Below are 19,075 nucleotides of genomic sequence, written 5' to 3'. Positions count from 1 at the left end.
TCTGAAACATGTAAAAGTGACAAACATGCAAAAAAATAAAAAGAAATCATGAAAGGGCAAACACTTTTTTAACATCGCTTTCAGCATGGCAGTGTTTTCTACAGGCTGTTTTGTTATATAGCTGCATGCAAAAAATCAGCTTTAAAGAATATAAAACTGGAGTTCATATTTTCTGAAACAAATACAAATACAAAAACCTGCTCATCTCTTTAATACAGAAAAAGATATTTTATTAGGATTACTTTTAAGATATAGAGTATACTATTTCATCATTAATATATGGAAGGTATACACATGATTAAAATTTTATTAACCAGAAAAAAACAAAACAAAAAAAATATATAGTACTTTGGTCCAAGAATTCTAGCACATAACATGAATATAAACAGAAAAATCAACAAAGAAATGAAACATGATTCATGATCAACAGTTAAAAGCACAAGTAGTTTTAACAGTTTACTTGGTGAAAGATGTTTTTGCGCGTACTCAATAAAATGAGTACTTTATATTCACTTTGAACCACCTGACAAAGGCAGCAGAGCCTCATTTCAGCTTTGAAACAACAGCCTTCAAAATACTGAAATCACTTTAGGTGGGACGGTGAGCAGGATGAGAGTGAGAATGATAGATTTCTTTTTTATTTTAACAAAAATACGGAAGGAAACGTCTGAAAATCCACTTACTAACCATAGAAACTTCTTCATATTCGATTAGCAACTGTTAAAAAATAAACGTGTGCATTTAATTACATGATTAGACTGGATCATCCCAAAAACTAAAATAAATGTATTAGATTTGAGCTCCAAAAAAACAATAGTTAAAACAAAAACAAAATTATTTTTTTTAGATGATTAGCGTCCATAAAATTTCCATTAAACCTTGTATCTCCAAAACAGCCATTTTACAGGAGGAGAAGAAAAAAACTGACAGACTTTTTATGTTTTACGTTATTAAAAAAATATATAGATTAAATGTCAGATTTTTTTTACCCAATTGGCTACAGTTTTATATCCCATAGAATTGCTAACTTTAATTTGGTAATTATTGGTAAATTATTTAAATATTTAATGTTTTAAAAGAGTCCTGTTCATAAAATCTTCATTTAACCTTGTATCTCCAAAACAGCCATTTTACAGGAGGAGAAGGAAAAAACGGACAGACTTTTTATGTTTTACTTTATTTAAAAATATATAGATTACATTTTATAGATTCTTTTTACCCAATTGGCTACAGTTTTACATCCCATAGTATTGTTAACTTTAATTTGTTAATTATTGGTAAATTATTGAAATATTTAATGTTGTAGAAGAGTCATGTTCAAGAAAAAACCTGTCAGACTTTTTATTTTTCACTTTATTAAAATTTTTTATAGATTAACTTTTATTGATTTTTTTACCCAATTGGCTACAGTTTAATATCCCATGAAATTGTTACCTTTTGATTAGGTAATTATTGGTAAATTATTGAAATATTTAATGTTTTAGAAGAGTCATGTTCATTAAATCTTCATTAAACCTTGTATCCCTAAAACAGCCACTTTACAGCAGGAGGAAAACCCTTCAACTGCCAAACTTTTTAATTTTATATATTTTTTTTACCCAATCCGTTCCACAGTTTATCTGAGCCAATGTATCCACCCACTCAGTAGGACTCCCACTATCACTAGTAGTGCTCTTTACACTAGGATTGTGAGGACGAGCGTATGTAAAGTCAGACTTTGCTTTTTTCCCAACTGCAGCCAATCAGTGCAGCATCACTAGGCGTGCTCAGAGGAAAGCGCCCCAATCCCAGCTATGATACACCAGCTAATAGACTGCGCCTGCAAATCTCAAAATGGGATTTATGAGGTGAGAAAGCACCATCTACCCACCCAGAGAGAGCATAGCCAATTGTGCTCTCTCGGACTCCGGCCGCTGAGACAGACCTAGCTAGATTTACATTATTTAGACAAGTGTAAAACATCTAAAGATGCATTTTATGACTGAGATAATGAGTGACACAGACCTACAAAAGACCTACAAAAACATTCCTACTGGCTTATTCCAGCAAACAGCAGTTCTTATAAGACTTTGCCAGGTGAAATCACATCCAACATCACAAAAGAACCTTCTTAAAGCTAAATAACACCTACATAAGCCCTTCACAACAGCTCACTTCAACCTTTATTACAATTTATTAAAGCTTCCTAAACAAGTGTCTGTTGTCTTAAAGGCCGATTGTGTGAATTTTGATGTCATCCCCCATGTCACCTTTAGAGGGTGCTGTAACACCTATATCCTGCTGAAAGAAGCTTTAAAAACATTTCTGTAGATTTATATCAGGCTTATCTTATGTAATATCAAATCATCTCCATTAACAAGACAGAAATAAAACAGTGAAATGTGAGATACATGTTTTCTGGAATCATAAACAGTGTTATTTAAATGGTTTATAAATGAATTGGACTTTACTTCCCGATTTTTATTCAAGGCTCCCGTAGTAGTTATCGGACATTACCGATCAAATGCCTGATAAGTTTTGCACGCTCTTTCTTCAGAAGGAATCTGAAGAAACATACTGAAGCATGGCATCAGTCCTTCACGTGAGAGACAGAATACACAGCACAGGTCGAAGGTTTGGACACACATCTAAACACAGTCCTCCAAATTGAAAAAAGATAGATACCTTCAAAGATGATCCACTCTGCCTTGATGTTGCTTCACACACTTTTGCAATCGCAATTTACATTGTTTTAGTTTTATTTAGTTAATTCTTGGTTTGCTTCAATTACAACTTATTTTCAAACATGTTTTACATCATATTACATGGAGGGAGTGATTTATTTTACTACCGAATTTTAACACTATAAGGTGCTCTTAAAATCCTTTCATTTTCCCAAAAATCGTCAGTGCGCCTTTTAATCCGGTGAGCCTTATGTATGAATCTTTTTCAGTCAGGTTGTAAGTGGCAGTAAAACCACTCCACTGAAGTACAGCTTTATACAGGAGTTTCAATTTAGTTCTCCAGAACCAGGGCTGGAGTAGCATTAGCCACTAACCGCTATTTCCCCATTCAGAGGTGAGTATTATTGGCCTGTAGCCTGATTTGAACCCAGCTAGCACTGATGGAAAAGCATTTGCATTAAGTGCTAACCACGCTAGCTCTTTTGCTGTTTAGGGGTGAGTATTATTGGCCTGTTGCCTGCTGCTAACCCTGGCTAGCACTGCTGGAGCAGTATTAGGATTACCCACTATCTGCGCTAGCTCTTTCGCAGTTTAGAGGTGTGTATATTGGACTGTTGGCGGTTAGCCAATAATGCTAATGCTAATTCGGGAATCTAAGCTTACTTTGAATTAACGGAAAGGCTCTTTAATCACCCAAATAAACAGTTTTCAGAAAAGAAATCTGTATAGATTAACATCCAGCGCTCGTTTGACTTTAAAAGAAAGTCTTTTTTAATTACAGTTTTGTTTACTTAGCTTAGCTTTACCTAACTTAGTTACCTACGTCCTATCCCCACCTGCTGAATTAGAAATTCCTTACAGTGTCTCTTAAAATGAGCCTTATAATCCAGTGCGCCTAATGTATGAAAATAGATTAGAAAATAGACGTTCATTGATAGTACGCCTTATAGTGCGAAAAATAGGGAATATAATTTTTTTAAAATAATTATTTCTTAAGACAAGCTAAACATTTTGTGTAGAATTGTTTTATTTGGTAGATAAAATGAAATAAAACAAGTTAAAATTACTAGAATGCAAATTTTCTGTGAAAGTTCTACCAGTAGACTTCATGTCACCTTTACCTAAACCACACTCCAACTTCTACAAGTTTTTAAAAGACCTCTACTTACACATAACACCTATCTTACTGACCTTTCCTCTTTTCCCTTCTTCTACACACAGTAGGATCTGTAAATGTCAAGACATTTCAAGATCTGGATCAAAGACGACGCCTACATTACCATTTCATTAACTATAAAATGCTTAATATTTGCCAAGAATCAAGTTTTAAAACAATACGTAATATCAGATGTTTCTATTATATTTTACATATAAAGTTCTAGCTCAAAATGTTTTTGACATGTAATATTATATATTTTTATATTTTGAAAAATATACGTTTAGTCAGGTGTGTCCAAACCTTTGACTGAGCTGTAAAGGGGGATCTACTCTATAAGTTTTTGTACAATAAATCCACCAGCGTTAAATGAGAACCTACAGCATTAAAGGACCATTAAGGATTATATTTTCTTAGTAACTCATAACATGATCAGGATGTATTAATCTATTAATCATCAGATATTAAGAAAACATGCTGAGTTTAATCACAGGCAGCTCGTATTAGCAGAGATTTACATCACAGAAATCTGTGTGGGATGTAGCCTCTGAATCTGCTCACCACAATTCCCCTAGTCCCATTTCCACACTCAGGGTTGGCAGGTATACGTAGACAACAGCACTCAAACAGTGTGCAGCTGCCATGGAAATGGATAAGCTATTTGGATATGGCTATGTTTCTGTTGAACAGGTAATCACTGAGCTTCAGTATGGTTGCTACCCATCACTGGGTCAATTAATATAAATGTGGCATGGTTGCACCAATTGAAGAATATATGTTGAATGGAATTGTTTAATGAAAATCTTGCGTCAAGTCATCATACAGGCCCTTGTGAGCTGATGTAGACAAAAGGTGCTAATTTAACACTGGTGTTTCTACAGCAGGAGGAATGAGACTCTTTCCCAGAACAAAAAAAAGGCAGTTTAAACAAATCCATACAGAAACTGATAAACACACACATGATGGCTTGATTACAGACAAACGCTTTGTGCTTAAAGTGCAGTTTCAGTGCAAAACCTTCTCAGAACCATCCAGCCTGTCCGGCTCAGCGTCATCATCATCGTCATCGTCAGTGAAGAAAATAAAACACCACCTGTTAACGTAAACTGTAAACCGTGGCTGAAGACACACAGCAGGGTGGAGACTCGGGTGGAGTCGTGAGGTGGAGTCAAGTGTCAGGCTCCGGAGGATGGGGTGTATGTGTTAAGAGTGTGTAGGGCTGAATCAGGCTGAGCTTTAGTTCACTGTTCTGAGTCTCGTCAGGCGCTGAAGGAGACGCTGCGACATTCTGAGGTCACATGCTAATGGCACACGGCTGCAGGAGAGTGCGCAGAGTGTGCCATAACACACACACACACTCGCGCACACACACTCACACTCGTACTGCACTCCTCACACTCATGGCCGGCAGGGGGCATGAGGCCAGACGTATCACACAGGCACGAAGAAACAGAGAAAGAGAGACAGAGACAGAAAGAGAGAGAGAAGGAGGTATAGTGACAGGTCTTCAGGGTGTTACAGTGGAACGTACTTCTGCTTGTCTCGTGGCTCTCGGCTCTTGCTGCGGCCGGCCCGGGTGCTGGTGTTGACCGAATGGACCGAGGAGCTTTTCTTACTGGACGAATGAGAAGAGTGGGACGAGTGGGACAGAGTGGCCCGGGACTGACCGGCATTGTGGTCAAACTGCATCAGGCAGAAAATCAAGTCTGTGGGCACCAGCTCAAACTCATACGGGGGGTTGGTGATGACGTACCTGAGAGACAGTAAGCCAGAGAGAGAGAAATGTGAAGTAAGGGCATTTTCACCAGACCTGGATGCTCTTGCACTGCGAGCTTGGCACATTTGTTCAAGTGTAAAAGCTGTTTGGAGAACTAGAAATAGTTCAAAGCACCAATATCTGGTTCCCCTAAAATCTGCGGCCTGTGGTTCACTAGTAGTGAACTCTAGTGTGATCTGCTGCAGGTGTGAAAGAAATCTGCTCCCATTGCTAAGTGTGGGGTAAGGTGATTGGTGCATTTTGTACCTCGACTTTTTTGATTTTTAAATTACTTCCCTTTTCAAGTACATTAATAAGATTGGAGCAACGTTATAGAGAGTACAGCAGGGGTGGGCGAAATTTTCAATTGTTAGATACATATCGATTTGGACAGGGATGATTCTGAATCGATTCACACAATCGATTCGCTTTCAGACCTGCCAACATGAACACAGTTTGTGCAATGGGCATAGACTTTCGTCTCCTAATATGCTTGTACAGTTCCATGTTTTAAAATATGCATACCGTTTCCCTCATGTTGTCCCAGGTTTGTCTGTTTGACAGCATCAAAACTACCCTGAGATATTATAATACAGTATCAAAAAAAGCTATTATATATATTTGCATTTATTCATACATAGATCAACCACTTTAAAACAAACTTTGTATATAAAGTACATTACACTGGTCAGCCATAACCTTATAATCAACTTCTTGTCTTCTTTTCTTGTAACTGGCTTTAATATTGCCAAACTAAAACAAAACAAATCCTAGATTTTTGTGTTAATTATCTAATTAATTAAAATAAATATGTTTTTGTTTCAAGTAAATAGAAATAATGTCAAAAGCCCTTTTCGGACAGGATTAGTTTCTCAGGGTGACATCCGTGAAAAATATTTCACACTTTTACTCTTGCGTATGGACTGCAATTGAAAAAACAGAAGGACCAGTGAGTTTTTAGGCTTTTTTGTGACATCATGTTCAGTAGCTCCTCCAATTCCACTCTCTGTTGTATTTACGTGGATCTTTGTGGAAACACAAGTAGCTATTTTATTAAACGCAAGGTGACAAAACTCAGAGATGTGGGTCTGGACTGGACTTAAATTACTGGAGGACCATGGAAGTCAGTGAAAAACAGTAGATAATTCCGCCTGTAATTTTCTCAGATGACATCTCAAAGAGAATTAAGAGAAAATTATCACAGGACCCCCTGAGAAACTAATCCCGTCCGGATAGGGCTAAAAAAACATTTTAAATAGCAGGATTCATTATGGATCATTACAGATATTTTACTATAAAAGTCATGCAACAAGGAAAAAGAAATTCTGTAAAGAAGAAAAATATCTGCCTTTACATTACATAACTGTCCAGACCTCATTCTTCAGACAGTTGCTGCATTGATCTGTTAAAAACTCACCGCTTGGTGCACTGGCTTGGCGCGCTCAGGTGAGCGTCTCTTAGCCGGTATATCCCAAAGCACAGCATATTGTACGTCTTTAATGCCTTGCAGAACAAATCTCCATAGCAACCACCATCCTGGAAAGCAAATGCAGTTTATTATTTGGCCAAAAAACATGTATATGTTTCATGTACATGGGAATTTCTGCTATTTGAACATCTCAAATGAACCAGTTTAACAACCCTTTAATCTTAACAATCTTGAGCTTGACCTTTTCTAACAATTATACTTAAAGATAAAATTACATAGGGTGTTTTTACCCCTACCTTATTTACAAACACCCTGCGCAAGGGTGTTGTGATGGTCATTGCTATCTTACACTTGGCGAACAGTCTATATTCACACCTTGGGCCTGCATCTTTTAAACAGCATCAGCGCTTATGAATACATTTTATGATGGGTGTGTTGGTCTTAAAATTAGGTGTGTTCAGTTAAGTTTCTAGCACATTGCCATCTCTGCAATGGAAAACACAGGTGCTCCACTGACTGATTAAAAGCCTGACAACAGTCAACAATCAGACATTCATTGCTATCTTGGCCAGGGAGGTGCACAAACCCAACTTTGACATCAACAATAAACAGAATACCAAAAAAAAATAACATTGCTGTTCCTGTAATTGACCTGCTTGTGCGACTTCACAGCACAGAGAAGCACTGCACTGGTAAAAAAATAGAAATAGAAAAGTCAAAATAAACCTGGCTTTTAAAGGGAATGGCAAGGGACATGCTGAGTTGTTGCTTTATTTCACGTTATGCCAAACACACACACGATTAATTAAGTTATTAATTATAAGTACATGACTTTGTGCATTTCGAGTTGTGCAAGAGCATACTTTTCCCGTCGTTACGACAGCAAAGACACACTGACATGCTCTTAATCAAGTTATACAGTGTGTGGTTGATGGCTCGCCTATAGATCACTAAAATAGGTCTCTTTTAGTTATGTCTGAACATCCACCATCCAGACTACAGGACCAAATTGTCCAAAAAAAGGTCCGTCCAAAAATTCCAATTGCTCTTTGTGATGGCCAACTTTTGACAGTTTTTATTACCAAGTTATGGTAAGCTAGCTAGCTTGACTATGCACATTATGCTGTCCGTATCTGAAAACCTTTGAGGTTGCAAAATATCAAACATCAATATAAATATACAATCATGATCTTGTACTTTAAATATATCTCCAGTCTAGTCCAGTTCTCTCACTTACCCCAAGGTCAGCGAAGGGCCCATCATAGAGAGCCAGTTGTGCCACCCGGCATCTGTCCCTATTGGCCAGGGTCTGAGGAGTACTGTAGCCTCCACGTAAAGCGTTTTCTTCCGCTAATAAGCCCTCCAGCTCCGGGGTGGCTCCTCCCGTAACCAGCGTCCGGATCAGCGTGAGGATATTATCGTTAAAGTAAGTCTGAGAGAAGATAGAAAAAGAACATCTCAGATTAATTTTAGTTCTATAGAGCCTTTTGTATTTGAAATGTGCTACAGTCTAAACCAAACCCAAGACTTCTGTGGACTCACCGCACTCATCAGTGAGTCGAGTACACTGACAGCGAAGGCAGTTCCGCAGGCAAAAGGCTGAGTGAGGTACAACTCCGTGTCTGGATCATCATCATCATCCTGATCCAGAAACTGCACATTGGAGTCATTCACTATGAACAGACACATACATACCAAACTATTAATTCACATACACAAACAATGCAACACACTGTACATACACACAACACAACCTACAAGCATTGATATGCACAGTAGCATTGTCTCAAAGCAAAGGCAAAGCCATGGAAAAGCTCAATCAGCATGCTGGTTGGATCACAGCAGTGAAAGCAGTGGCTAAATAGGTCCAGAGCAGCATGCAACAGCAGCCAGCCATGACCACCGACAAAAGCAAACACAGATGGACACAGAAACAAGTAGTGAACTACTGCAAGCATGATTTCTTCTGTCCTCAGGAAAACAGTTTTGTCTTGTGCTTGAGTTGCATATCTGCTGAAGGACAAGGACACTTTTCTTGTATTGAGTGAAAAAACAGGTTTTCAGTGAGAAGCCTTCTGACTATGGGTCAAGGTATCTGGACTACAACATTTCTTGCAGTTAATTAAAGAATGTGGTGAAAATTTCTAGAAATTTCTTACAATTTCTAAAGTAATAAAAATGGTCAAGCTGTTCTGACCCACCATGTTTGGCCTCATATGCACATTTAGTCACATTATTTACACCACTGTGAAACTAAACCAGTGTTATTCACAAGACTTGCCCCAGTGTCAATCATAAGACATGTCCCAGTGTCAGTCACAGCACTTACAACAGTGACCGCTACAAGACATGTAACAAGACTTGCCCCAGTTTTAGTCACAATATTTGCCCCAGCGTTATTCACAAGACTGGCCCCAGTGTCAGTCACAGCACTTACAACAGTGACCGCTACAAGACATGTAACAAGACTTGCCCTAGTTTTAGTCACAAGATTTGCCCCAGTGTTATTCACAAGACTGGCCCCAGTGTCAGTCATAAGATGTGTCCCAGTGTCAGTCTCAAGACTTGCCCTGATGACAGTCACTAGAATTGCCCCGGTGTCGGTGACAGGACTTGTGCGGCAGTCAATCGCAAGAGTTTTCCTGCTGTCAGAGAAAAGAACTTGTGCCAGTGGCAGTCATAAGAATTTCCTGGTGTCAGTGATAGGAATTGTGCTGCGGTCAATCACAAGATTTTCCTGGTGTTAGTGAAAGGACTTGTACCAGTGGCAGTCACAAAACTCGACCAGTGTCAGTCACAAGACTTGCCCTGGTGTCAGTGACAGGACTTGTGCCGGTGTCATTCACAAGACTTGTCCCAATGTCAGTCACAAGACTTGCCCCAGTGTCAGTCACAGAACTTGCCCCAGTGTCAGTGACAGTGACTTGTGCGGTGTTCAAACACAAGACTTTTCCTGGTGTCATTGACAGAATACGGTGTCAGTCACAAAACTTTTCCCAGTGACAGTCACAGGGTTTCCATCGTAACAGTGACAAGACTTGTCAATCACAGGATTTGCCTCAGTGTCCGTAACATGATATTCCCTGATGTCAGTCACAAGAATTGCTCCAGTGTCAGTGACAAGACATGCCCCAGTATCAGTGACGAGACTTGCCAAAGTGTCAGTAGCAAGACCTATAACAATGTCAGTCAAAAGACTTGCCCTGGTGTCAGTGATGAGACTCAAGCCAGTGTCAATCACAAGCCTTGCCCCAGTGTCAATCACAAGCCTTGCCCCAGTGTCAGTCACAAGCTTGCTCTAGTGTCAGTCACAGGGCTTCCAACAGTAACAGTCCAAATGGCAGTTCCTAGACTTGTCCCAGTGTCAATCAAAAGACACAAACCTTCCAACTGTGTCAGTCACAAGACTTCCAACAGTAAGAGTCACAAGACTTTTCCCAGCATCAGGTATAGGCCTTGCCGTAATATCAGTAACAAGACTTTCCCCAGTAACAGTCACATTTGCCCTAGTGTTTTTTTACAAGATCTATGCCAGCATCAGTCACAAGACTTGCCCCAAATATCGGTCACAACACTTGCCCTAGTGTTTGTTGAGATCTGTGCCAGTTTCAGTCACAAAGTCTAGTCCAGTGTCAGTCAAACAATGTTTTTTTTTAAATCTTTAATAGTCTCTGAAGAGATTCTGCCCTCAGTGTCTGTCTCTGTGCCAGTTGCCTACAATTGATCGAGTAACCTCCAAGTTGCCAAATCTGCTAGAAGGTTTCAAGTGAATCTTTAGAGCAATCTCTGATACAGCCCCTTTCTCAATCTGTGGCCAAATCTGTGTTTTAAACGTTCAGTTTTTGGTTCCCATCTTAGTCCCTGATCCAATCTCTGTCTCGAATCCAGTCCCTGTCTTCGTCTCTGACCCAACCTCTGTATCAATTTCGAATGCCCTTCTCAATCTGTGATTAAGTCCCAGTCTTCCAGATCTCCTCTTGTCCTAGTCTATATCCAGTTTAGTCTCTGTCTTGGACTTTTTTCTGATCCCGATCCCTGATTTTGTCTCAATCACTGATGCAGTTCTTAACCATTTGGTCTCTGTCTTAACCTCTGATTTGATCTCTGAATTGACCTCTAATTTGGTCTGTGCCTTAACCTCTGATTTGGTCCTCTATCCTGACGTTTACTTTGGTCTCTGTCCTAATCTCTAATTTGGTCCCTGTCTTAACCTCTGATTTGGTCTGTCTTGACCTCTGATTGGACTCTCTTGATCTCTGATCTGGTCTCTCTTGACCTCTGATTTGGTCTCTGTCTTGACCTCTGATTTGGTCTCTGTCTTGACCTCTGATTTGGTCTCTGTCTTGACCTCTGATTTGGTCTCTGTCATGACCTCTGATTTGGTTTCCGTCTTGATCTTTCTTTAGATTTATATCTTGTTCACTCCTTTGGTTCTTTCCTAGCTTTTTAAAATGTTGTCCTATCCTTGTTCCCTAACTTGACTGTTCTGCTGCATAAATTCTAACTCTGTCATATACTGTGCCATTTGGCTGGTGGGAGCTTTCTTAATGGGATTAGCATCTGCTCTTTTTAGATAAGTTACTTCAAAGAACCTTCTATTAAACTCCTCTAACCACGCACTGTACTGCACAGCACAGAATTAAACAGACATATCTATAAGCAAAACATTATATTTAGGGAGAAGTGAAAGTAAAATTCTGGAAAGCTAAGAAGAAAGTGCGAGAAGCCGAGAGAGGCAGCTGATTGATCTGAAGGGTGTCTTACCCAGCTCAGTGATCATAGGGATGTTCGTCCCGATGCTCTTGTCTTGTCTCACACACACTGCGTTCAGCAGCCTGTCTGATTTAGCTAACGACAAGAAACACGCACCAACCTTAGTACACTTCGTACACTCACACACCTACACTGCAGCTCTGCTCTCCAGTAGAGTAAAAAAGTTGTAGTAAAAGGTGTATGTACACTCATCATGAATGCACATGACTGACAATGGCAATATTGGGTTTCAGTGATTTCTTTGAACTAATATTTGGAGATTAGGCATTCTACCTCAAAAACACTGTCAAAAAGCTAAATCAGCTAAATGGTTCAAATCTTGGCAAAACTGGATGTTCTAAAAGGACACTGACCCCTTGACGTTTTTCACAAACCCTAGTTTAGCTTAGCCAACATAACTCACCCACAGATTCCAGTACTGGCCATGATGAGGGGAAAAAGCACCACCTACCCACCCAAGTAAGAGCTTGGAAAATTGTGCTCTCTTGGACTCAGGATGCTGATGGAGAGGTAGCATAATCTGGGATTTGAATTCGCAATCTTTGGCATTTGACTTTTGACTATTTCAGATAAAGCAACAAATTTAACCAACTTCATTAATTATGCTCAAAAGAGGGGTCAAATTATATTTGGGCAAAATTAGGATTTTTAAGTGAAGATGTTTTGTTGATAGCCACCAAATCCTTTGATAAAGTTCCATTAAAGTTTAAAAGAAAGAAACCATTAAAAGCCTAATACTGCCTAGACTGTCACGTTCATGATGAGTATTTGTACATTTTCCACCACATCTGTATCAGTATATATATATCTATGGATGTGTACGTCTGGGTGCAAGTGTCCTTAAAGCCAATGTGGTAAAACAATTGCATTCTATACATATTTGTAAGTTTTTTCTTTGTAAGGACCAAAAGTTTGAATGTTTGAAAAACATGAACGTTTTGGTGTAGGTTAGCTGCTTTCAATAAAGCAACATGCTTTTCTCCCAAAAACGCCACATTGTTAGAAAAGAAGCCATATATAGATGATCATGTGGTTGCGGATGTTTGGTTTATAGATGGTTAGGTTAGATGTAGCACAGAAGCATATTATTTAGCATTTATTTTGAGTGTGTTTGTGTGTATATAAATATACCAAGCTCTGTGATGATGGGGATGTTTGCTCCTGTTGTGACGGAGGTCTGGCGCACGAGGCCGTGAACTGGACTGTTCTCAGGAGATGAACGGTCCATTCCAGGAGGAGTAAAGCCTGTATATACAAAACACACCATAAATTAACTTATAAATATATGTTACATAGACAAAAACACTTTAACATCAGAATTAGTATAGACAATTATCTACAGTCCCTTTTAGTGGGCATGCATATAACCTCTGAACAGAGGGATGGGAGTGTGTACCCTGTGAGTTGGCCTGCAGAAGACCTATGCTGTCATCAAACAGCATGGATTTGATGTTGAGGGAGGCCAGGATACACTCCTTATCCTGCAGGGACGCGTCGTCGATGTTGTTCTGATTGGCCGACAGGATCACACACATGTCGCACAGGTTGATGTTGACGGCCCTCAGATCTGCTCTGCTCAGAGGACTGCCCTTCATAAGCAGCATAAACAAACAAATAAACAACAATACAAACACCTGTAAAACACTGAATGGGGCTGAGGGGCTCTAATACATATAACTATCTCAGATTTCTGTTATATAAAGTTGGGGGAAATTCAGTAGGTATTTGAAACACTGCCGATTTAGCAAGTTTTCCAATCTACTAAGAATGGGGAGGTCTGTAATTTTCATTATAGGTAAATTTAAACAGTAAGAGACAGAATCAAAAAATATTTTTGAAAAAAATCACAATGCATGATTTTTAAATTATTAATTAGCATCTTACTGTAAATGTAATAGATTTTAAATTTAAACTTTATCTTTTATTAACTGTAGAAATCTAAAGTTGCACTCAAATCTGTTCTCATTTGCCTCGTTACATTCTAAGGTGGTCTTTAAATGCATCATAAAGGAACGTCTAGCAGTCAATAATCTCTCACCAAGAGGTACACTATCAAAGAGTAGCCCCTTCCAAAATAAGAGTTCTCATTCATTGTTTTTATTTTTATTTTTTTCCTACATTGTAAATGAATACCGAAGTCATCCAGAATGTGAAGGAACACATAAGGAATCATGTAGTCACTTAAAAGTGTTAAACAAACCAAAACGTATCCTGTGCGACAGAGGTAGCTCTTCCTTTTCTGAGGCAGTCCTGATGAGTGCCAGTTTCATCTTAGAGAAAGTGCCAAGATGTGCAAAGCTGTCATCTAAGCAAGAGGTGCCACTTTAAAGAATCTAAAATATAAAACACATTCTGGTTTGTCTAACACTTTTTGGTTTAATAAATAATCAATATGTGTTTCTTTATAGTTTGGATGGCTTTTGTTTTAAAATATTTTTTTTTTCACTGGTACTGCATATATATATGAATCTCTTCATGACCCCCAGATCTGACCCCAGCTTTTCCAGACTCACGGGCAGTATGGAGACTTTGGGGAAGTTGTGGAGCGTCTCCCACTCCCGCTTCAGATACTCCAGAGAGCCCACGAACACGATGGGCTTCAGCTCGTGGTAATGAAAGTTACTGGCCCTCAGCGGCATCACCAGGTTCCTCAGCCCAACCACTGCCGACTTCACGTCCCCAAATATACACACCACCACGTGACCACTCAGCACCGTCATCGCTGCCTCACTGCGAGTCTGAGGAACAATAAAACACTTCTATTACTATTAGTACAATATTTTTATAGAAGTAGACATTTATTTGTGCATTTATTTAATTACACTTATGTTTTTTTCATCCTCCATACAAATTCACTACCATGTAATTATTCATATAATTCCATATGAAACTACTTGTGAGTAGCAGTATGACTCCGTATCTCTCTGGATGTGATTGTCTGCAGCAGAACTCACCAGTATGACCTTCTCGATGTCTTTGGACGGGCACCAGTGAAACATCCCTGTGGAGTCATATTTCTTCACGTTCACGTCCATCGTCTCCATCTGATCATGACTGGGGATCAGGAGAGGGTCATGTCTGAAGATATGAAAAAAAAAAAAAAAAAAACACACACACATTAACCTCTTTTAGACTCCTTCCACAGGGGTAAGTTATTTCATAGCAACTGTTTTGAGCTTGAGCAAGCTTTATAGAGCACGTTTATAGAGTAAAAGTTCCAGTCAACCTGTAGCTGGTAACACACACAAACCAATTTCTGGTAAATATAAAACATGATTTGTGTTTACTGCAGTGAAGTTAAAGTAAAATACACCCCATATCAATAATCGAAGGCTAGTTAATATCAAAAATAGCAAAAATATCAATGCTACTAAATAATGCTTAATGATGTTCTACAAAAATGATGACAGTCTACAATTGGTAGAGTAGAGTAGTTTTGGTTTAAAATATTACTACATCCTGTCATCATCACCTACATAGGCAGAGTCTCCTTATACTTTCGCATTGTTGGGTTTGCAGAAGCTGTCATTTGGCTTTCTTGGTGTCGTGCCAAATTCTGCCTTATGTTGCTTAAGTAGACATTATTCTCTACACATTACAGAAGTAATTATTTTTTTTTTCTTCTTACATTCACATAATTATCCAAACTTTCTACTCCTTAAGTTTGAAAAATAGCCTTGTTTCTACTTAATTTCATTTCAGCTTGTTTTTATTCTGAAAAACCCTATCTACCCTATCAACCTAATTGGTTGAGAGGCATTCTATGATTGCCGTTATCAGCCGGTAATGCACTGTAACCGGAGCTCTCCATTTACAGTATTACTCCACCACATACAGGTAACCTAGCAACAATGCGGCGCTTACAAGCCAAACAGCGCAGCTACAAACAGAGCAGTAATGGAACTATTTTAACTCGTTATCTTTAACTCAAAATCTCTCAATAGTGATAAACAGTGATAATGAAAGTGTGCTATAATCGCAATAATACACTCAAGGCTCAACTAATCTTCTTTAATATATTTACATTGTACTAAAATACATTTATTTTCAATGGGTATATATGCAGCTGAAATAGTGAACCTAGTGCATCCCAAATTTATTAACATTAACAATTTAATATAACATTATGGTCGATATGGATTTTAGAAAAATGTGTTTTGGGGAGGGGGGGTAGTACACTATAGAATCCTTTTTCCCTTATGGCATTTTTTGAAAACCAGTACTTTTAACTTTTACTTGAGTAAAAAGCATGAGTTAATACTTCAACTTCTATTTTATAGTATTTTAAAACCAAGAATCTATACTTTTACCTGAGGAATGAATGTCAATACTTTTTCCACTTTTTTTTCACACTTTGTGTAATTGGTCTGAAACACCCAAAACAGTGCTTTCACACTGCAAACGAACCGGATCAGGGTGCAGTAGATCTAAGCTGAGGCCACCTCTTTTGGTTGAACCAGATGTTGGTTCTTTGGACAGAGCTTCATGGCACCTTTCCCACCTGGTATTTTGGTTCAGATCAAACTGAAAAGTCTGAAAGTCCAGACCAAACAAAAAGGCCAGTGTGGTTACCTGAGGTTTTTGGGGGAGCAGTTGGGTGATGTTCTCATTCCTCCATTGCGCTGTTTCTTCTTCGGGGACAGAGTGGACTGGTGGACCTCCTCAACTGCAACAACACACACGTTAACCTGAGCTGCCCAGACCAGACTGAACAGTATACGGTATTAACATCATAATCAGACAACAGAAAACCATAGAATCCCAGCAGGCAGGGGACAATCAGGGGACACACACATACAGTGGCTTGCAAAAGTATTCATACCCCTTGAACTTTTCATTTTGTCACCTTACAACCACAAACTTAAATATACTGAGTCTAAACAGCACACAGCCAGACTCTATTAACTAATTAAGTGACGTCTGAAGCAACTGAACTGAAACTGGATTTTATTTACAGGTTTCAGAGTAAAGGGGCTGAATACTTTTGCACATCACACTTTTCAGATTTTTATTTGATTATGTGCTGCTTTGTGTTGGTCTATTACTTAAAATCTCAATAAAATACGTTTTTATAATATAAGTTTAATATCAGTAATCAATAATATAAGTTTTTGGTTGTAAGGTGACAAAATGTGACAAAGTTCAAGGGGTATGAATACTTTTGCAAGCCACTGTATACATACACTACATGACCAAATATTTGTGGACATGCCTTCTAATAAATAGGTTACTTTATTTTCCATGGTATTGCTTGAAAAATCTAGTGTAAATTTTCCTGGACAGTAGAGACAGTTACTCCAACAAAAGCATAATAAACTCGTTTTAAGAACAAACCATGTATGGGAAGGGGTGTCCCAATACTGTTTGTCCATATAGTGTATATATACACACATATACATACATATGCAGTGCAGGGAACAGATACAGTACAACAGAGAAACAGGTAGGGGGTCTATAGATATGTATACATATACAGCTCTGGAAAATAAATTAGAGACCGCTTAAAAATGATGAGTTTCTTTGATTTTACCGAATTGAAAACCTCTCGAATATAATCAAGAGGAAGACGGACGATCACAAGCCATCAAACAAGCTGATTTTTTTTGCATCAGGAGTGGCATATACAATTTATCCAAAAGCAGTGTGTAAGACTGGTGCAGGAGAACATGCAAATATGCATGAAAAATGCACTGTGATTAAAAAACAGGATTGTTCCATCAAATATTGATTTCTGAACTCTGTTAAAACTTTATGAATATGAACTTGATTTTTTTTATTATTTGAGGTCTGAAAGCTCTGCCTCTTTTTTGTTATTTCAGCCATTTTTCATTTTCTGCAAATAATTGCTCCAAATGACAATATTTTTATTTGGAATTTGGGAGAAATGTTGTCTGTAGTTTATAGAATAAAACAACAATGTTTATTCTACTCAAACATAAACCTATAAATAGAAAAATCTGGGAAACTGATTTAGAAACTGAAGTGGTCTCTTAATTTTTTCCAATGCTGTATATAAGGAATTGATATTTTAATGATTTAAAATTGATTTTCTGACCAAAAGACCACTTAATTTAATTAATCAAACTGGGGTTAACCACACTAGTCTACCTACTTACACTATCCAGTATCTACAAACCATTCCATTCCACACACACACATATTCATTATATTACAACTCTAATTCCAATGAAAATAATACAATGATTTTCAAATCCTTTTTAACATATCTTAAATTGAATATAATACAAAGACAAGATATTTAATATTCAAATGGATAAACGGTTGCAGCATCAAATTCAAAATGAGTGAATATTTGCATCCATTTGAACATTAAATATCCTGTCTTTGTAGTGAATTCAATTGAATAAAGGATTTTTTAAAAATATTATTTGCAAATCGTCATAAGCCCTATCCGGATGGGATTAGTTTCTCAGGTGGACGCCTGTAAAAAAAAATATTTCACACTTGGACTAAAAACTCTTGCAATTGAAAAAAACAGGGGGACCAGTGAGTTTTTTGGCTTTCTCGGTCACGTAACATCACGTTCAGTAGCTCCTCCATTTCCACCGATGTTGTGTTTACTTGGATCTCTATGGAAATGCACGCACAAAGTGTAATTACAGTGCGTAGCATGTGAGGTGAAGAAACTCATGTTTCAAGACATATGGATTCGTATGGGACTAACTTTACCGTAGGACCACGGAGTTCAGATAAAAAACAGTAGGTAATTCAGCCTGTAATTTTCTCAGAGGACGTCTGAGGAAAACACATACATGGTTGTTCCGGATGGGAATAAAATCACAGAGGACCCCCATAAAATATAGAGAAAATTCTCAGGACCCCCTGAGAAACTAATCCCGTCCAGATCGGGCTTTACGGTTTAAACAATGTGCCAACCTCATTGGAATTAGAGTTGTAATATAATTTACTTTTAAGTAATAGTTATCATAGCTAGTATTGCTTGGTTGGGCAAACTGTAAGGGGTTAATGATTATGCTTTTACTCACTGTTCATTTCATTAGGAACACTCTTATTTAATTCACTTCAAATCAGTGGGTCAGATGTTGTGAACACTGAATCGATCAGATACATTGACGGAGAAATAAATCCTTTCTGTAAACGCTGAGCATGCCGACCAATAATCTGTGCCATAATCTGAGTGCCAGAGTCTCTCTGCCAAATGGGTCAGAAATTTAATCTGCTCTGATCCTTTTGACTTGTTATATGTTGCGCAACGTCAATGTCTATTTTGTGTTTCAACATTAATTAAACAATCTTCAATTACAATTAAAGCTCTT

At 38.2% G+C, this 19,075-nt stretch overlaps 1 protein-coding gene across 15 annotated transcripts in view; it reads right to left on the bottom strand.

Annotated features, from left to right (window-relative positions):
• The window catches only part of LOC103038321 (calcium-activated potassium channel subunit alpha-1-like), a 162,206-nt gene that overhangs the window by 6,730 nt on the left and 136,401 nt on the right, over positions 1-19,075 (bottom strand). For 7 of the 15 annotated variants that reach the window (XM_049464508.1, XM_049464512.1, XM_049464516.1 and 4 more), the window contains 10 exons: positions 16,350-16,443; positions 14,732-14,855; positions 14,291-14,515; positions 13,174-13,366; positions 12,909-13,022; positions 11,769-11,852; positions 8,547-8,677; positions 8,242-8,436; positions 6,993-7,111; positions 5,351-5,572 (listed from right to left, as the gene is read on the bottom strand). In XM_049464508.1, the coding sequence (XP_049320465.1) occupies positions 5,351-5,572; positions 6,993-7,111; positions 8,242-8,436; positions 8,547-8,677; positions 11,769-11,852; positions 12,909-13,022; positions 13,174-13,366; positions 14,291-14,515; positions 14,732-14,855; positions 16,350-16,443 (1,501 nt within the window). Of the gene's footprint in view, positions 1-208; positions 5,573-6,992; positions 7,112-8,241; positions 8,437-8,546; positions 8,678-11,768; positions 11,853-12,908; positions 13,023-13,173; positions 13,367-14,290; positions 14,516-14,731; positions 14,856-16,349; positions 16,444-19,075 lie in introns of those variants that run through there. The other 8 variants (XM_049464513.1, XM_049464518.1, XM_049464519.1 and 5 more) reach the window with 3 other exon arrangements.

The sequence above is a fragment of the Astyanax mexicanus genome, chromosome 15, assembly GCF_023375975.1.
Source record: "Astyanax mexicanus isolate ESR-SI-001 chromosome 15, AstMex3_surface, whole genome shotgun sequence".
Classification (NCBI taxonomy): domain Eukaryota; kingdom Metazoa; phylum Chordata; class Actinopteri; order Characiformes; family Acestrorhamphidae; genus Astyanax; species Astyanax mexicanus.
This window is presented reverse-complemented; position numbering and strand designations above follow the sequence as displayed.